At 35.5% G+C, this 18,539-nt stretch overlaps 1 protein-coding gene across 4 annotated transcripts in view; it reads right to left on the bottom strand.

Annotated features, from left to right (window-relative positions):
• Positions 1-213: 213 nt before the first annotated feature.
• Positions 214-18,539, bottom strand: part of LOC136038180 (zinc finger protein 84-like) — a 35,646-nt gene continuing 17,320 nt past the window's right edge. The window contains exons 1-3 of one of the 4 annotated variants that reach the window (XM_065721274.1): positions 14,880-14,903; positions 10,530-10,707; positions 214-1,756 (exon numbers count right to left, since the gene is read on the bottom strand). In XM_065721274.1, the coding sequence (XP_065577346.1) occupies positions 831-1,756; positions 10,530-10,575 (972 nt within the window). In that variant the 5' untranslated portion in view covers positions 10,576-10,707; positions 14,880-14,903 and the 3' untranslated portion in view covers positions 214-830. Of the gene's footprint in view, positions 1,757-10,529; positions 10,708-14,341; positions 14,570-14,879; positions 14,904-18,539 lie in introns of those variants that run through there. The other 3 variants (XM_065721261.1, XM_065721269.1, XM_065721279.1) reach the window with 3 other exon arrangements.

Below are 18,539 nucleotides of genomic sequence, written 5' to 3'. Positions count from 1 at the left end.
TGATTTAGTTTTGAAGCATAATGGGCTGACTACATAATTGTGAGGGATTGACAAACCCAATATCCCAAGAGACATAGGTACTGGACCGTTCTACTATGCTGAACAAAACGACTGTCTCAAAATTTTGACTGGATGTGTTTGGAAAATGAATGGGCTTGTGAGAGGAGTTGTTTACCCTCCAATCTCTTTTGACTCTTAAAAATGACAGAAGAATTTTTATATATACGTATTTATGTATTTGCAAAAGAAAAACATAAACTTACAACGTATTTTATGTAAACATAATTTATGACATTGTAAATTTATATGAATAGCGTAAATTTATAAATGAAATAATTCACTTACACACACACACAATGAGCCAAGCAGGGATACACAACTGTCATAACACAAAGTAAATAGAAAGCATGCATGCACATACTTATACATTGGAAGGGAGGAAAGGATTCAAAGTACCTTCCTACCTAAAAGAATCAAATTTCAAAAATAAATTTTAGGCATTTTTGAACTTCTCTGCTCAGAAAAAAAAAATCAAAAAGAACATTTTCAAACCTTAGATCTCTGTTCACCCACGTGTACAGCAGCCAAACATATGCACACATACAAACACAAAGAAACAGCTAAGCAACAAGGTTGAAACTGTCTAAAGAAGAATATATTAGTGTAAGCAGTATTTACTATATTTCTACCTTCTCCTGAGGATCACTTCTAAAATCAATGAGTCACGATTTCCATCACTGATATTTTTTCTTTTAGAAGCTTTGTACTCACAGAACTGTTAGCGAAGGTGAGTTTAAAAGGAGTAGTGACATAGCTTTTTTTTTTTATTTTTAATAATCACCTATAGAGCTTTTCCCAAGATGGTTTCTCTTGTGACGATTTAGATTTGAGATTCGATTAAAATTCTTTTTGCAAATATCACATTCATACGGTTTTTCACCAGTGTGAGTTCTGCTGTGATATGTCAAATGTGATTTCTTAGGAAATCTCCTCTCACATATTTCACATTCGTATGGTTTTTCTTTAGAGTGAATGATCATATGATGATTTAAATTACACCTACGAGGAAACTTTTTTCCACATATTTCACATTCAAAAGGTTTATCCTCCGCATGAATTGACATATGACACGTCAAATTTGACCTGCTTGAAAATTTCTTTTGGCATATTTCACATATGAAAAGGTTTTCCCCAGTATGTTTTAGTCTGTGACATGTCAAACCATACTTTCGGGAAAAGCTCTTTTTACATAAATCACATTGATAGGGCTTCTCTCCAGTATGAATTCGGATGTGACGGGTTAAATCAGATTTAAACGAAAATGTATTTGTGCAAAATTCGCATGTGAAGGGCTTTTGAGTCTCTGCGCCACTTGGAAAATATTCTTCACAATCACTGTTAGGAGTCTTATTAATGTCCAACGAAGTTGGATGCTCCAATATTAGGAGTTGTGGCTCTGTAGCTTTTGCAATTGGCATTTTGTCTGAGATAACAATCAATTGTTCATCTGTCAGATTAAGCTCTCCATCATCATCCTTAGTCGAAAATTCTTCCAATTTGACTTCTGGAGAACAGCCATATTCAGCTTCATTAGATAACTTATCTTCCATTAAGAACACTGGGGGACATACTTTCCCTTTGTTTGTTTTAGGATCTCTTTCTTGGTTTATGAAGTCACTCGCGAATTCAGAATTAAAAATTGTATTGTTCTCTGGTTGAAACTTAGCATTGCATAACATGGAGCTTATTTTGACATCTAAAATATAAGTGGAAAACGATTAAACTGAAAACAGCAGTGATTATATGTAAATGGCTTTAAATGACTATGTCTCAACATTAAAAAAAAAGAGTACTCTTTCATATCTCTCACGGATTTTCAAATATTTTTTGCAAATTCTGTCACATAAAAGATATTTTTCTAATTACCCTTTTATTTGCTATGAGAAACTTAGCATTGCATAACATGGAGCTTATTTTGACATCTATAATATAAGTAGAAAACGATTAAACTGAAAACAGCAGTGATTATATGTAGCAAGATATTTAAATGACTTCAAATTACTATACCTCAACATTAAAAAAAAAAAAAAAAAATAAAAAATAAATAAATAAAATCTCACAGATTTTCAAATATATTTTGCAAATTCTGTCACATAAAGATATTTTTCTAATTACACTTTTATTTGCTATGAGAAATTTTAGGAACATTATAAAATTAGCCTATATCAAAATTAATTTATTGCATCGGAACAGCTGTAATCAATTATATTTAAAGATGAAATTTGTTTTGCATAACACAGAGCATGTTTTTACATGAAGTATTTTATTTTGGGTTTAGACGTGCCCAACTTATAGATGGGGTGTCTGGCCATGATGACATGTGACACGCATTTAATTTGAAAATATCCCCAAAAATTACTTTTGATTTGAAAAAGTAAATACAGTAATTTTTCAGCCTTTTGCTTCAATTTCTTTTATGTTTCAGCTTTACACTTAGTTCTCTATCACATGAATTTGTGCAAGAGATCACAGAAAAAAAAATAAAGAATAAAAGAAAGGTTAGTTTAAGACTGATAAAGCGGTGTCTCAGTATAGCACTGTCAACACTATCATTTTGTGAAATTTTTGAACTTGAGCGCGATCTGTGATATAAAACTTTATGATAGACAATAAAATGGTTATATAAAACAGAAAGTAAAAGCAATAAATTAGACTTTCTTATGCTTGAAAAAAGGAAAAGGTCAATGGTATACCAAGCATTTGGCACAGTATATGGACACAGTCTGCAGTGCTACAAGGCAAGTATATCAAGTTCAAAATGTATAAAAAGAAACACGAGTCAAAGTTTACAGTGATATATCCCAAGATACAAGAGCTAAGAGCTCATATGGCACTTGTGACGAGGCAAGAAGAGCTAAGAGCCAAGAGCTCATATGGTATGAGCTCTAACAAAATTCTAAGAATCAATAGATTGATTTGAAAGGAAAATCAAAGGCTTAATGCCGGTCAGGATTCAAAATAAGAGCTCTGATTCACGATGTCCTTCTAAATATCAAAATTCTTTAAGATCCGATAACTCACTCGTAAGTTATAAATACCTAATTTTTTCTAATTTTTCCTTTCCCTTTAGCCCTCCGGATGGTCGAATCAGGGAAAACGACTTTATCAAGTCAATTTGTGCAGGTCCCTGACACGCCTACCAATTTTCATCGTCCTAGCACGTCCAAAAGCACCAAACTCGCCAAATCACTGAACCCCTCCCCCCCCCCACAAAGAGAGCGAATCCAGTACGGTTACGTCAATCACGTATCAAGGACATTTGCTTATTCTATCCACCAAGCTTCATCCAGATTCCTCTACTCCAAGTGTTTTCCAAGATTTCCCCCTCCAACTCCCCCCAATGTCAACAGATCTGGTCGGGATTTGAAATAAGAGCTCTGAGACATGAATTCCTTCGAAATATCGAATTTCATTAAGATCCGATCACCTATTCGTAAGATAAAAATACCCCAATTTTAACGTTTTCCAAGAATTCTGGTTTCCCCTCCAACTCCCCCCAATGTCACAGGATCTGGTCGGAATTTAAAATTAGAGCTTTAAAGCACAAGATCCTTCTAAATATCAAATTTCATTAAGATCTGATCACCTGTTCGTAAGTTAAAAGTACCTCATTTTTTCTATTTTTTCAGAATTAACCCCTCCAACTACCCCAAAAAGAGCAGATCCATTCCGGTTATGTGAATCATGTATCTAGAACTTGTGCTAATTTTTCCCACCAAGTTTCATCCCGATCCCTCCACTCTAAGTGTTTTCCAAGATTTTAGATTCCCCCTCCCAATTCCCCCCAATGTCACCAGATCCAATCGGGATTTAAAGTAAGAGCTCTGAGACACGATATCCTTCTAAATATCAAATTTCAGTGAGATCTGGTCACCCTTTCGTAAGTTATAAATACCTCAATTTTCAAAATTACGCCCCCCCCCACCAAAGAGAGCAGATCCAGTTTGGTTATGTCAGTCACGTATCTTAGACAGGTTTTTATTCTTCCCATCCAGTTTCATCCTGATCTCTCCGCTTTAAGTATTTTCTAAGATTTCTACCCCCCCCCAACTGCCCCCCCCCAATGACGCTGGATCCGGTTGAGATTTAAAATAAGAAATCTGAGTTACGAGGTCCTTCTAAATATGAAGTTTCATGAAGATCCGATCACTTATTCCTAAGTTGAAAATACGTCATTTTTTCTAATTTTGCTAAATTAACCCCCCCCCCCCACCAATAGAGCGGATCCTCTCAATTATGTAAATCACGTATCTAAGACTTCTGCTTATTTTTCCCACTAAGTTTCATCCCGATCCCTCCAATCTAAGCGTTTTCCATTTTAGATTCCCCCACCTCAAACTCCCCCCAATGTCACCAGATCCGATCGGGATTTAACATAAGAGCTTTGAGACACGATATCCTTCTAAATATCAAATTTCATTGAGATCCAATCACCCGTTCGTAAGTTAAAAGTACCTCATTTTCTCTATTTTTTCATTCCGGTTATGTCAATCATGTATCTAGGACTTGTGCTTATTTTTCCCACCAAGTTTCATCCCGATCCCTCCACTCTAAGTGTTTTGCAAGATTTTAGGTTTCCCCATCCCAACTCCCCCCAATGTCACCAGAACCGATCAGAATCTAAATAAGAGCTCTGAGACACGATATCCTTCTAAATATCAAATTTCATTGAGATCCGATCACCCGTTCCTAAGTCAAAAATACCTAATTTTTTCTATTTTTCAGAATTAACCCCCCCCCCAAAGTACCCCAAACAGAGCGGATCCGTTCCGGTTATACCAATCATGTATCTAGGACTTGTGCTTATTTTTCCCACCAAGTTTCATCCCGATCCCTCCACTCTAAGGGTTTTCCAAGATTTTAGGTTTCCCCCTCCCAACTCCCCTCAACATCCACGATATCCTTCCAAACATCAAATTTCATTAGGATCTGATCAACCGTTCGTAAGTTAAAAATACTTCTATTTTTCTATTTTTTCCGAATTAACGGGCCCCCCACTCCCCCCCCACCAGATGGTCAAATCGGGAAAACCATTATTTCTAATTTAACCGTACTATCAGGGTCCAGTCCCTTATACGCCTGCCAAATTTCATCGTCCTAGCTTACCTGGAAGTGCCTAAAGTAGCAAAGCTGGGACCGACAGACAGACTGACCGACTGACAGACCAACCGACCGCCAGAATTTGCTATTGCTATATGTCACTTGGTTAATACAAGTGCCTTAAAAATGCGTTTTTCTTCCATGATACCAACAATTTTGTTTAAATTTTTCCTAATAAACATGATACACGCAACCACAAATAATGAGCAAGGTTTGAAACTAACAGATGTTCCGTTTCATTTTTGACAAGTTATTTTCAAACTAACCACTAAGATTATTCTTTCCCGTAGCACGTAAATTAAGATTTCATCTTCTTCTCTAAAGTTTCAAAGTAATTTTACTGATAGAAACCAACTTGTTGTTTGAATTATTGTTGCTAACAATTACTGATCAAGTAATTCTATAATTTGTCAGCTCACAAACATATAAAAAAACAGAGTAAATAAATAAAAATAAACAAAAATTTACAAAAGAAACTTCTGCCCAACAGAATTATAGAACACAGCACTTTTTGAAACAGCACACGTGCTCGAATATATCATGAAAAGGCAAAAAAAAAGATCCAGACACATTGCACTCTTGCGGAATAACAACAGCTTGCTTATCTAGAAAAGAACATTTTTCTAAAATGAAACCATTCTAGAAATGAAACGGCGAACCTATTAGAATTTATAATAACAAAAGCAACCCCGAATGAACGTTCAGCTGTTCAGTCTCCGACAGAGGCGAGATCTGAAGTACATAGGGCAGAACCATGGTACTTATGCAAACATTTAACGAGCTTTGTCCAAAGATTTTAACCAAAGCTGTAAAATCAAGGCATAAACACCTAATGGCATCATTTTTCATTTAAGAAAGTATTTGTTGCATTTTGCAAAATGTTACATTCCGTTTTTATGGTTTTGACAGTTAAAATTAAATTTCGCTCTTTGGTTACGTTTCTGACTTCCATTTCTACAATTGATGGCAAATTTTATGTTTTGTGCAATATTTGTAATCATGGTTGCCCTCTAAGGTGAAACCTAGTAAAAAACAACCCTACCCTATAGTCACTGAAAGTTTAAGAGGATTCAATACTTTAAAAACATTTTGTGAGGCTCGAAGTCAGTAGACAAACTCAAAGACCAAGGGTCCAAACAGGCTAAATTGGCTACTTAGGTCTACTTTTGTAGTACTAGAATTGTTTGTAATGTTGGTTCCCGTCCTGCACTAGTATCCGGGATCACTGCTTTTCCTGAGGCCAAAATAATTTCAAAGATTTAAAGAACATGAAAATTGGAACTTGGAATGTTACGACGTTGAAAAATAACTATCGCATCGACATTTTGACTGACAAATTCAGACGGTTTGAACTGGATTTATTAGGAGTTTCAGAAACTCATACCCCAGGGGTAGGAAGCATGAAATTAGGTGACATAGAATTTGTTTACTCAGGCAGGAAGGATGGGGGACATAGACAGGGAGTAGGGCTCATAATGAATAAGGAAGCTGCTAAGTCTTGTTTAGGCTGGGAAGGTATTAATAATAGAATACTAATTGCTCATTGTATGACTAAAAAATTCAGGGTATCAGTTATAGTAGTATATGCCCCCGTTGAACCAATTGATGGAGATACTAGTGTCTCAGATGAATTTTACTTACAGTTACAGGAGCAAATAGACAGGGTACCAGGTAGATATATGGTGTTTTTGCCAGGAGATTTTAACACCCAGGTTGGTAAAAATAGGGATAGATGGTATCACAGCCTAGTTAAATTTGGGGTAGGAAAAGAAAACAGTAATAGCTATAGGCTTCGCAATTTTGTAGGTATAACAACCTAGTTATAACCAATACGGTGTTTGGTCACAAAATTGCCCATAAGTTGACATGCTATTCACGTGATGGTAAGACAGCAAACCTTATTGATTATGTTATTGTAAACAGAAGACTAGCAGGATCAATACAAGATACTAGGGTGTATATGAGAGCTGTTATTGATGTTAAAAGTAAAGATCACCATCTAGCAGTGTCTAAGGTTAATTCAAAGCTGAAATTTCGGAAGGGTAACTACCTCCCGGAAAGTTATGATGATGGTAGACTCCAGGATGAAAATTTGGGAAAAAACTTCCAGGAACAGTTGAATACTAAACTTGAGAGTTTAAAATTTGACAATGTGGAAGATGGATGGAATAATTTCAAAACAACAATTTGTGAAGTTGCTGATGGTGTCGTAGGGAAGCCTAAGACTGCAACTAGGAATATTAGTGAAAAAGCTTTATGTTTAATAGAGAGTAGAAGGGGTTTGTATAAGAATTATCTGAGTGATAGGTCGTATGAAAATAAAAGGAATGTAAAGAAAGTGGAGAAAGCATTAAAATATGAACTAAGGAGATGTGAAGTGGAGACCATTGATAAAATTGCTGAGGATCTGGAAGATGCGGCTAGACGGCATAATAGTAAAATATTATACTGGCATGTTAATAAATTGAAAGGGAGTAGCCAATCCCGACTAGTCCCAGTTAAAGATAGAAATGGGGCCACAATTAGTGATAAGGAAAAAGTTAAAGAAAGATGGGTGGAACATTTTGAGAATGTGCTAAACCGAGATACAGTTGCAGGAAAAGATATAGATGAAAACGAAAAAGTTTGTGATACCTTGGATGTGAAGGAAGATTTGTTTAGTGAGGAAGAATTAGCAACAGCACTAAAAGGATTAAAAAATAATAAGGCTCCAGGTGCTGATAGTATGATTAATGAGTTTCTTAAATATGGTGGTTCTGAGGTTAGGAATAAGCTACTGAAGATTATGAACATGATTTTTTGAAAAGGGGAAGTACCCAATGATTTTAGGAAAGCCTTAATTAAACCACTGTATAAGAAAGGTGACAAGAGTGAGTGTCGTAATTATCGAGGCATTAGTCTGTTCCCTGTAGGTAGCAAATTACTTAGTAATATGATACTTTTTAGACTGAGAGATGCTATAGACAAAGTTTTAAGGGAAGAACAATGCGGTTTTAGAAAAGGTAGAGGATGTGTCGACCAAGTTTTCACTCTTAGGTTAATAATTGAGAAGTCTCTTCGTTATCAAACACCTTTGGTCCTCAGTTTTATCGATTATGAGCAAGCTTTCGATTCTGTGATAGAAGAGCATTAACAAAGGTCTTATTGTTATATGGTATACCAGAAAAATACATTAAAGTGATTTGTGCTATGTACAAGAATAATACTGCTGCGGTTAAGGTAGGAAATGAGGTTAGCAACTGCTTTTGTATTAAATCAGGAGTTAAGCAGGGTTGTGTTCTATCCCCCTTTATATGGATCATTTTGATGGACTTCGTCTTAAGGAGCACAGGAAAGGCAATTGAAGACCACGGAATCAAATGGGGAGGAAAAACGCTCCTTGCCTTAGATTATGCTGATGATTTAAGCATATTAGATGAAAGTGTGAGCAAAATGAATGAATTTTTAAAGGTTTTGCGAGTTCAGGGTGCTAAAATAGGCTTGAAAATTAATGTTAAGAAGACAAAGTCACTAAGGCTAGTTATAAGTGAAGATGAACAGGTGACATTAGGTAACAAAAAGATTGATCAGGTTGGGAGCTTCATTTACCTTGGTAGTATTATTAGTAAAGATGGTGGGAGCAGTGAAGATGTTAAAAGTAGAATAGCTAAGGCTCAGGGTGTTTTTTCAGTTAAAAAAAGTTTGGAAGAATAAAAAGATAAGTCTGCAAACCAAGACTAGAATATTGGAAGCTACAGTGATGACAGTGGTCAAATATGGCTCTGAAGCATGGGCGCTCCAAAAAGCAGATGAAAATTTACTAGATGTTTTCCAGAGACATTGTCTACAGATTGTTCTGGGTACCCGGCTGACTGAACGTATATCAAACAGTAGGCTGTACAAAAAATGTGGTTCAATCCCGCTTTCTAGGGCTATAATGAAAGAAATGTTGAGATGGCTAGGCCACGTTCTACGGATGAAGGATGACAGATTACCGAAGATTGTCCTTTTTGGCCAACCGTCTGGGGCTACACGGAAAGCAGGTTGTCCTTGTCTGGGTTGGGAGAATGTCATAAATAAAGATTTAAAGGAAATGGGAACTTCCTGGGAGGGTGTAAAGAGGGAGGCTTTAAATAGATTATGTTGGTGGAGGAGCGTGCGTATCTGTGTTGGCCTCAGGCGGCTTGGTGCTGCAGTAAGTTATTAGTAGTAGTAGTAGTAATAGTAGTTAAGGACAAAAGAAACTGCCAAGTTAAGAGGAAAAGTCGCCAATTGAGGCTAGTTTAGGAATGGTAACCGCCATTTCGATTAATGTAAATTATTAAAGTTTGTTACGAAAACGAATTTGCGGGAATCGGAAAAAATAGCCTGAAACCTCACAATCTACGTGTTTTTTGTAAGTACTACTACTACTCAGTCTCTTTCTGACATTTGACCTGTAAACACCTATGTCAGGTAGATCTTTTAAGCATATTTTGGAAGTTATTATAATCCCAAATTCAGTCAATGACCAGTTCCGAGCTTTATAATCTGGATTATTTGTTTCACTTTTATGTCAAGGCCCATGAAATTCAGATGCCCAGGGTGCAGACTTCGTGCCGCTAGTGGAACAGTGCAGTGCAGTTGGTGTCAACAGTAGTTACATCTAAAGTATGCAGGCATTTCTATTGAGGAGAGAAAACAATGTGGTGAGTGGTTATGTTTAAACTGCCAGTTCTCTGAATGATGACCCTGAACCATCTTTAGCACCACTTTCTCTACCCCCTGGCTCTAAACCACGCTGTGAATCAACAGCCCCAAGATCAGTTTCAAAATATCAAAGCTTCCCAAGTCGCCCCTTCTGTTGACTGTGTTAAATATATCGCATGCCAGATCACAGACTTCCAAAAATGCTCCTCTACTGGCTACCAGAAGGCACCCGTCGCTGAGGAAGACCAAAGACCACGCTCTGTAGGACGTATGAAAGTGACAGAAGAGCCCTCCAGACAAGTCTCATTCCAGAGTGGGAAGACATATACGCGGCAGCTCACATGAGGGAAGATTGGAGGCTACTCACCAATGACCTGTGTGCCTCCGGAGGCACTGGAGGAACTAAGGTCTAAGGTAAGGTTTTTTATTTGGGCTTACCTTCTCACTAAATTACAATTGAAACTCAATAAAATCTATTAATTTAGCAGAGGCATCAGCAATGTCAACAAAATAAAAATAACATGAAAAGAGAAGCCACTGAGACATTTGAGGCAAATCCCCTAGCAAAAACACTAAGTTTCCCTTCTTGAGGTAAGACTTTTGTAAATATTAGGATCAAATTAATTTTAGTACACCTAGTAATTCATTTTAAGAGTCGAAGAATACTTTACAGGGATAGACAGACAAACTATTCAACTCACCCTCTTCAATAACAGCAAGCTCTAAAATTGTAGATGGATCCATCATTTCTGGAATCTAAACTATTTCTATTTCAAGTAGAAGTTTCTTTTTATTCTGGTGCTTCTATAATCTCCAAGGCTATTCCAAAATAAGGTCAGAGATGTGACATTTCAAATGTGATCATCTTACAAAAGTATTCTAAAATATAAAACATAATACAAGGTAAAAAATGTGAAATTTCAATCTAGGTTTCACTGTAAGATTAATAAGTGATAAAATTTATTGAAGTGACCAATAATGAGACTAATTGGACAATATGGGGGGGGGGGGGATTTCTCCTCTTATCCTCCAATTAATTCTAAATACTTATAACTAGAATAACTAATTTAGCTAAGGATTGGAGTTGGAAATTAGTTCGATTTGGGACTATGAGGTAGAATTAATATAAGAATTAAGGCGAATTTAAAACTGTCCCATTACTAAACATAAATAATAGGCTTACATATTAATTTTGTGATTGGTTGGTATTGAGAAGGTGAGAAATTCTGAAGTAATACTGTAGTTGCATTTTGTTTCCGTGGTTAACTCAAGTTGCACAAATTTCCACTTTTTATCAACATTTTACTAGTACATTTTTGAAAAAAAAAATCAATGCCATTCGCTTATTCAAACTGGGAATTCAGAGACCCATCTATACCAGCTAGATAAAAAAAAAATAAACACATAATTATTTGCCTTCTTTTATAAACAATTTTTCGAAAATATATTCTTTGTGAATGATTACTCTGACATTTAAAGGAGTATTTCAACTCACATACTTAGTTTCAAGTATATACTTAAACAAACCTTCATTAAAATTCTAAAGAGTTTAGCCTTTATTTTAATGTTTCAGGATGAACAGAGGGGGTGATGCCATATAATGCAGAGCTTTAATTAGACGAAAATAGGCAGTAAAGTGACCACCATTTGCTCACCAAAATCCAAAACTTAAACTAATAATTTTTGCACTTGCACATACATTTTCTTTCTATTATACAAATCCCCTAAAAAACAACAGTGTTGTAAAAACCACCCTGCATTGCAAAAAAAGCAAACCCAAGAAAACCAAAATAGACAGCCAAAAAAGGTTATGATATAAATTTATTCACCTCAGTGCCATAGCAAAACTCAAAAACAGAGTTTTGACAGTAAAAAGAAGTGAATATTTTGCTTTTCAACCCTGTTGTGACAACACAGTTTTGAAACATCATTTTGACAGCCTAGAGAAGTTAAGATTTAAAATTTCCCCACCTTGTTATTATGAAATGAAGATCTTCACCTCCCAGTTGGCTTTTGTGGCAATACAGACAGATTCCCTTGATTAACCTAAATCATATTAAATACTTTTTGGCAGCATGCATTATTAGTAAAATGTAACAGAGACTGCGCAAATTAACTGAAACCTTGTTTCATACTTGTTTGCAAAACAAAACAGTCTTAATAATTAAAAACTCAACTATTAAAACCAATTACAAAAAACAACCTTCATCTTAACCCAAACTAGAGCAAGTGGTCCCAACAAAAAATCCACCACTACATCAAGGGCATGCCCCCCTGGACCCGCCAATTGAGTTTTGTATCCACACTCAGCAATGCACCCAGAGCCTTAATTATATCCTGGTAAGATATTTTAAAGCACTGGCCTCTACTCTTTTTTTTCTAACCTTTGATGACTGCTAACAATCTTTGTTCTATAAAAGTGAAACCATACAAAGTAGATCTTTGGCTTATACATGGCACAAGAAAAGTGTCTTGAGCCTTATACCTTCTCTTAATCCAAATTTATACATATTTTAAGGATCTGTAAATCTATGTTTTCAATTTGAGCAAAAACTTTGTGTGGCTTAACATTCTATTGAAGTAATAGCAACTACATTTCTAAAAACTGAGGCTGATAAAAAATAGATTATGAACTAAAAATTAAGGTAAAACAGTTTTGTCAGATATTCAGACAGGAAATGGACCTACCATGCAGGCATTATTAGTATTATTATTTTTAATTTATTACCCATCAAAAACAGAAAAGACAGAGTATAAAAAAGAAAAAGAGAGAGAGAAAAAAAAATTAAATACACTTCAACTACAAACATTATAAAATAACACTAGTCCAGAGGTGGTTGGCTCTTAAAACATTGGCACTGAATTTGGAGATTCTTCTCTCTAGAGCCATGGAAGGATTGGTGACCTTGTATTTTATGGAGATGTCACCATTGCTGTGCCACAGAGGGAGACGCAGGAGAAACTTGGCATATCTGCAGAATGTGCTACAAATGGCTTTCTTTTTGGTAGCTGTGAATATTTTCCAGAAGGGAGCCAGAGCAAGCAGATGGGGGGTAGCAAAAGTATTGTATAGCTGGGCAAGGGGAGGGCTGTTGAAGCAATACTTATTGGCAACAAGTAATCCATAAGACACTTGTAGATGGGAACAGAAGTGGTTTGTCAGTGCTGAGTGTGTGTCCTTCAATGTAGAAGAAATAGGGAGGCCAAGATAGGTAAGGGAATCACAGGGCTTAATCAGAGTGTTACCAATTTTCACAGAGAGGTTAATTGAAAGCTCATTTTTTGAATCATTGAAGAAAAGAAGTTCTGTTTTAGATTTGTTGAAGGAAAGTCTGATTTGCTTGTATGCTGCTGCTAATGAGTTGTAGAAATGAAGATATCAAATGAGAAACATGAAGAATGTCATCAGCAAAGTTCAGGAGCAATAGAACAATCCCACAGAAAAAGCACAACAGCTTTATTATTTGTTGTGCTTTGATGACAGCATTATTAAACAGTGATGGTGAAGTTTTACCACCTTGATGTATGCCTTTCTTGACACTCAGCATTTCTTTTGAAGGAAAAGAGGTGGACAGAGATGGGATCAGGATGACAGCCAAGAGGTTATTGTACATACTGTAAACAGGGGAAATGATGCAAGAGGAAACACCTTGCTGAAAGGAATCAAGACTCTACTAACATCAAGCACTCCAAAGACAAGAAGATCACCATTGTATCTGCATCAATAAGAAGATTTGCAAGAACACTGTGAACATTTCCTGTTGTGAGTGCTTTTTGAATCCAAACTGGTCATCTGGAGTAGTGCATCAAAGTGCAATTTCATAATATATATATATATATATATATATATATGTATATATATATATATATATATATATATATATATATATATATATATATATGTATATATACATATAACAAAATGTTATTTAGGCCTATTTCTTTGTCTGTAAACTTGTTTTACAAATATTTTACTATCTTATAAATATAAATAATTTTACAAAATATGATAGGCTATTTGGAAAGGACACAAAATAAGGGATCTTATATTTTACAAATTTTTATTAAGATGTTTCCTTCTGTTGAGCTGCCAAACTAGAATGTTACCAGGAGATCTATATAGGCTTGATAATGGTCTCTGAATTATTGGGTTAAGGATATTGGACCAATCTGGGGCACTGCCTGATTGGAACTTTTTGCAGGGCCCCCTCTATATAGCAAATTTTGAAGCAAAATTCAAAGCCAGCACAAAGAGTATTGGTAACTCATAAGATTGGAAACTGCCACTAGTGTAAAAAAATCACCAACATCATCTAGCATCTGGCAAAATTTGGCATTTTTAAAGCCTAATTAATTAGCCATGATTTGCCCTTATCAAACTAAGGCCTAGTAATATGTACTACGCCTAAATATGTTAACAAAGCAATTAGGCATAACCATGTGCCATCATAGAAAAATAGGCTAGGCCTTATACAGCCTATGTCTTTTAAATAGTAGGCCAAGGTTAGCCTACCCTGAACAGCCAAATGCTTGATTTTACGGAGACTTCACTTTTAATTGATATTAATATACAGATCAGACCAAAAGAGCATGGACAATTGAGTTTTCAATACTATTTGGTTAGGCCTTTACCAATTATCCAGTTCGACTTGAATTTTTTCTGCTTATTTAAAGACATTTTAATGATTTTGTCAATCACTACACTGCGTCTGGCGCTAGTAGTTTTCAACTTCTGTCTTTCCATGTTAAATCACCGAAGTTTTCACTTTTATAGTTTCCCATGCTCTTTGAGCCAGCATATAAATAAACAAATAAACATATATATATATATATATATATATATATATATATATATATATATATATATATATATATATACATTCCACTTTCATGTAACCTTTAGCATAGCTATTTGTGTTCACAATATTTCTTCCTAGAGGTGATGGGTTAGGACTGATCTGAAAATTTAAAAGATGTGAAAGGTGTTCTTTAACATCTCCATTGGGTCTAAAAAGTACATCTGGGCATATATCAATATGGTTTAAAATCACCTTCAGGGGTCTGTGATGGGTGTGCCGCCAAATTGATTTTGTGATAAATTTGTCCAGTTATTTTGAAGCTGAATACGACTGAATACGACTATTTTTGGGTCGATCATTGCTTATTTTGACTGAAGCTAAAGCAAAACATGAGTTTCAGTTTCGTATTTGCTTCTGAAACCCTTTAGAGGTTTCAATGATGCAAGTGATGTCCTATAACAGGTCAAACAAGTTCATTTCGAAAACATAGATGCAGGAATGCAAGCCCTCGACCAAGCAGGAATCGACCAAGCAGGCAGCAGCCCCTAAGTAAATTATATTTGTTTGCTACTTTCTTGTGGGATAATTGAAATGTAGTATGTAGTAGCGTAGTAAGTTTATTTACTGTAGTAATTACTTGAAAATAACACTTGCTTAGTTTACAGCATCTTTGTAGGTGTTTACTTGGTTTTATGCCACAATTTGTTGGCATCGAAGATTGTGATGGTGCTGTTCTTCTAACATAATAATTTTTTTGGTACTTGTCTACATAATGGGACACACTCGAGAAGTAAAATCAAATAAATCCTAATGAAATATACCAAAATACAATGAAAATACACTAGGGTGGGAGTAAATATAGCAGGTCTGCATGCAAAATGTGTTAGCCGAAATTATTCTGAATATTATGAAGTAAGAATTGTTTTCTTACTTCACGCTCTCCAGATACTTTACCCACACCCCCAACCCCTAATGTCCAAATATTAGCCCAAATATATGAGTCCAATGTATTCTTTCATCCGTCACTTGTTTTTCACCGATCATAAGCTAGTTGTCCCTTAATAGAAAGACATGAAACTGGTTTTTTCTCGACTGTATACCATTATGTATACAAGTACCTTTTTTTCGTCTGCACTTTCATCTTTGGCAAGTTCTGATTCCTGCTGTTGCTTGTAATTCTCACTGCTGATTATCTTCTAACTGCATGTTTTTTTTGTTCCTGCGGTCGTATATCTTCTAACCACACATTTCTCTGTCTTTCATTTTAATTTTCATTCGTTCCGTTCCGATTCTCATTGTCGCATGTCTTGTAATCGTTTTTTTTCTTCTTCTTCATTTTTGTTTTTGAATCGTCGTGATTCTCGCTCCTACTTATTTTTAATTGTGTATTTCTATGTTCTTCAATTTTGTTTTTGACTTGTTCTAATTGTCGGTTTCGCTAATATTTTAACTACATATCTCTTTTATATTTATTTTCGTTTATCATTGCTTCACACATTTTTCAGTGTCTTTTGCCATAGTTGCTTGGATTGCTCTTATCACTTTTCATGTCTTGGGATAGCCATTAACACCCGTCATGCTTTTACATTTCTCAGGTCGTTCTTTTGATCTTGTATCATTTGATGGTCCAGTTTGTTCATTTTGAGCTTACTGTTTTGTCCTCTTTTGCTTTTTATTGTACTCATTTTGTGCTAACGTTAAATTACGTTTGAGTCCCCTAGATGTTATGAAACTGCAGAAAATGACTTTTGAAATTTATATCACCGAATGTGGGCACATGAATTTACGTATTTCTAAGTTTTTGTTCTGTAAATGCTTCTAAAACGGGTTTAAAATATATCTTCCTTGGGTCACTTTCAGTTAACATGATTGCTAAACTGTTTAGTCTATCCTAATTTATTGTTGATATTACATAGTTTTTTTGTTTATTGGTTTAAGCCTGGAAAATGATCTCTCTCCAAAAGCAACGCTTACTGGAATTGCTAAGAACATTTAACAATTTCGGTAACCAATCGTTCATTTTGATGGTAGCGCTCTGGCTCTTTTTCCGGCTCTGAGATTGGTAATAACTTTATCTAGTTCAAAAGAACTACTATAGTCAAATCTACACCTACTTGTCTGGTATTCACACCCAGCCAGAAAAAAAGGCTTTATAACATAACATTAAAAAGACAACAACGAAGAACATGGAACTAATCAAGTTGCAGAATTTGTATGAGGGTGTATGAGCTGCCATGCAGTCCTTTCACCCCTTTGATTTTCTTTTGTTTCAGCAAACGAGGGCTTTTCAGTCGAGACTGTTCATCTCTTTTCCTTTTAATTCACTCTGTGAGATGAACAGAGCTACTGAATTGGTTGCTTCTTCTTTATCTTGATTATGCTCAGATTCCATACGGTAAATCTTTCGATTCTAGTAGTTGAAATATAAAAAGATAAACATTGAGGTCTGAGCTCTTTGTTCAGGTTTAGTCAGATAGACTCTTAGCTGATAGTGAGATTTTGTTATGTTTGAAGCACTATAAATATTTGCATTGTAGGATATACTATGCAGACGTTAGCATATTACATTCAAATAGGCATGTGGTGAATTGTTTCATTTTTTGAATTACGATACCTGCAAAGAGGGGAAGACGGAACAGAGTCACTTGAATCAGGGAACTGATATGAAAACGCCTGAAAATTTATCCCATTTGAGTCAGACCGAATTCTATGATAAATTTTAGAAAGGCGCTGGGAAGGGTGATAAAATAGAATTATTCTTATTTAACAATACCACTGCTAATCTTCAGCGGTATATCTCTCTAATGGGGATTGGTCTTCCACTTGTCTGTTCAATATTCAAAGCATTTTTTGCAGTTTCATCCGCCTGATGGTTACCAGTTATACCTGAGTTGCTTGAAACATACTGAAGGTAAGTTTATATGCCTCTTGAAGCAAGAATATCAATAATGCTAAGAAAATGAAATGTGTCTATATCCATCTTATACTGAGAAGCTGAAAACAGCAGCTCTAGCTCATGCAGCTCATGACTAGATATTATAGACACATTATCATATACTCTCTCAAAAATTGCAACATTAAGGGGTGGAAGAAAAGCTCCACTTGCCACCTTTTCATTCATTTTAGACCCATCAACAAAGATTTGGAAATGATTTTCATATGTAATTTTATTAAGTTGAGCAAATATTTTCTGGATGAAAACAATGTCTCAAAGTCCACTTTGAGAAATTAGTGTTTATTATATGGATTGACCAACTCCATAAAGAAGGGGGAGTGTAGGTGCAATAGACTTTTTTTGATTTCAGCGTAGTATCTCCAATTCTCCTTTTTCTTCAGCAGTTCTTGCAAGAATTGTCATCAATAATTCTTTTTCTTTATAAAAACAACACCTAAAATACAAATACAATCTACTAGGCATGTTAATTGAAATCTATTGTTATGATGATGGGTCGAATACCTGAGCTACCTGTCCCCAATAGTTTAGGCCTGTCCGGCCTATTGACTATCCAAGTCAATAGGCCGGCCGGTTCCAGTATGGCTTCGGGAAAAATACAAGGTGTGGGGGGTATACACCCTCTAATCACTCTGAATCTTAAAGAAGGCACTAAAACTTCTTATTACTAATTCAATGAGCCCCCTCCGAAGTTTATATGATCACATTTTCTATATAAACCTGAAATACTCCTAGGGTATAACTTACAACCCTTGCCCTGAGGTTCGTGGGGGATTTTATCCTCAAAAATATATTTCCGGACTTTTCAACTCCGTTGAACAAAATAGCTATCTCACAATTTTGATTGAATGTATTTGGGGAAATGGTGGGCATAGGAGGGGGCTAGTTACCCTCCAATCACTTTTTACTATTGAAAAGGGCACTAGCACTTTCAATTTCCAATCGAATGAGTCCTTTTC

Source organism: Artemia franciscana, chromosome 2, assembly GCF_032884065.1.
Source record: "Artemia franciscana chromosome 2, ASM3288406v1, whole genome shotgun sequence".
Lineage (NCBI taxonomy): Eukaryota > Metazoa > Arthropoda > Branchiopoda > Anostraca > Artemiidae > Artemia > Artemia franciscana.
Note: the sequence above shows the minus strand (reverse complement) of the source record. Positions and strands in the feature narration are given on the sequence as shown.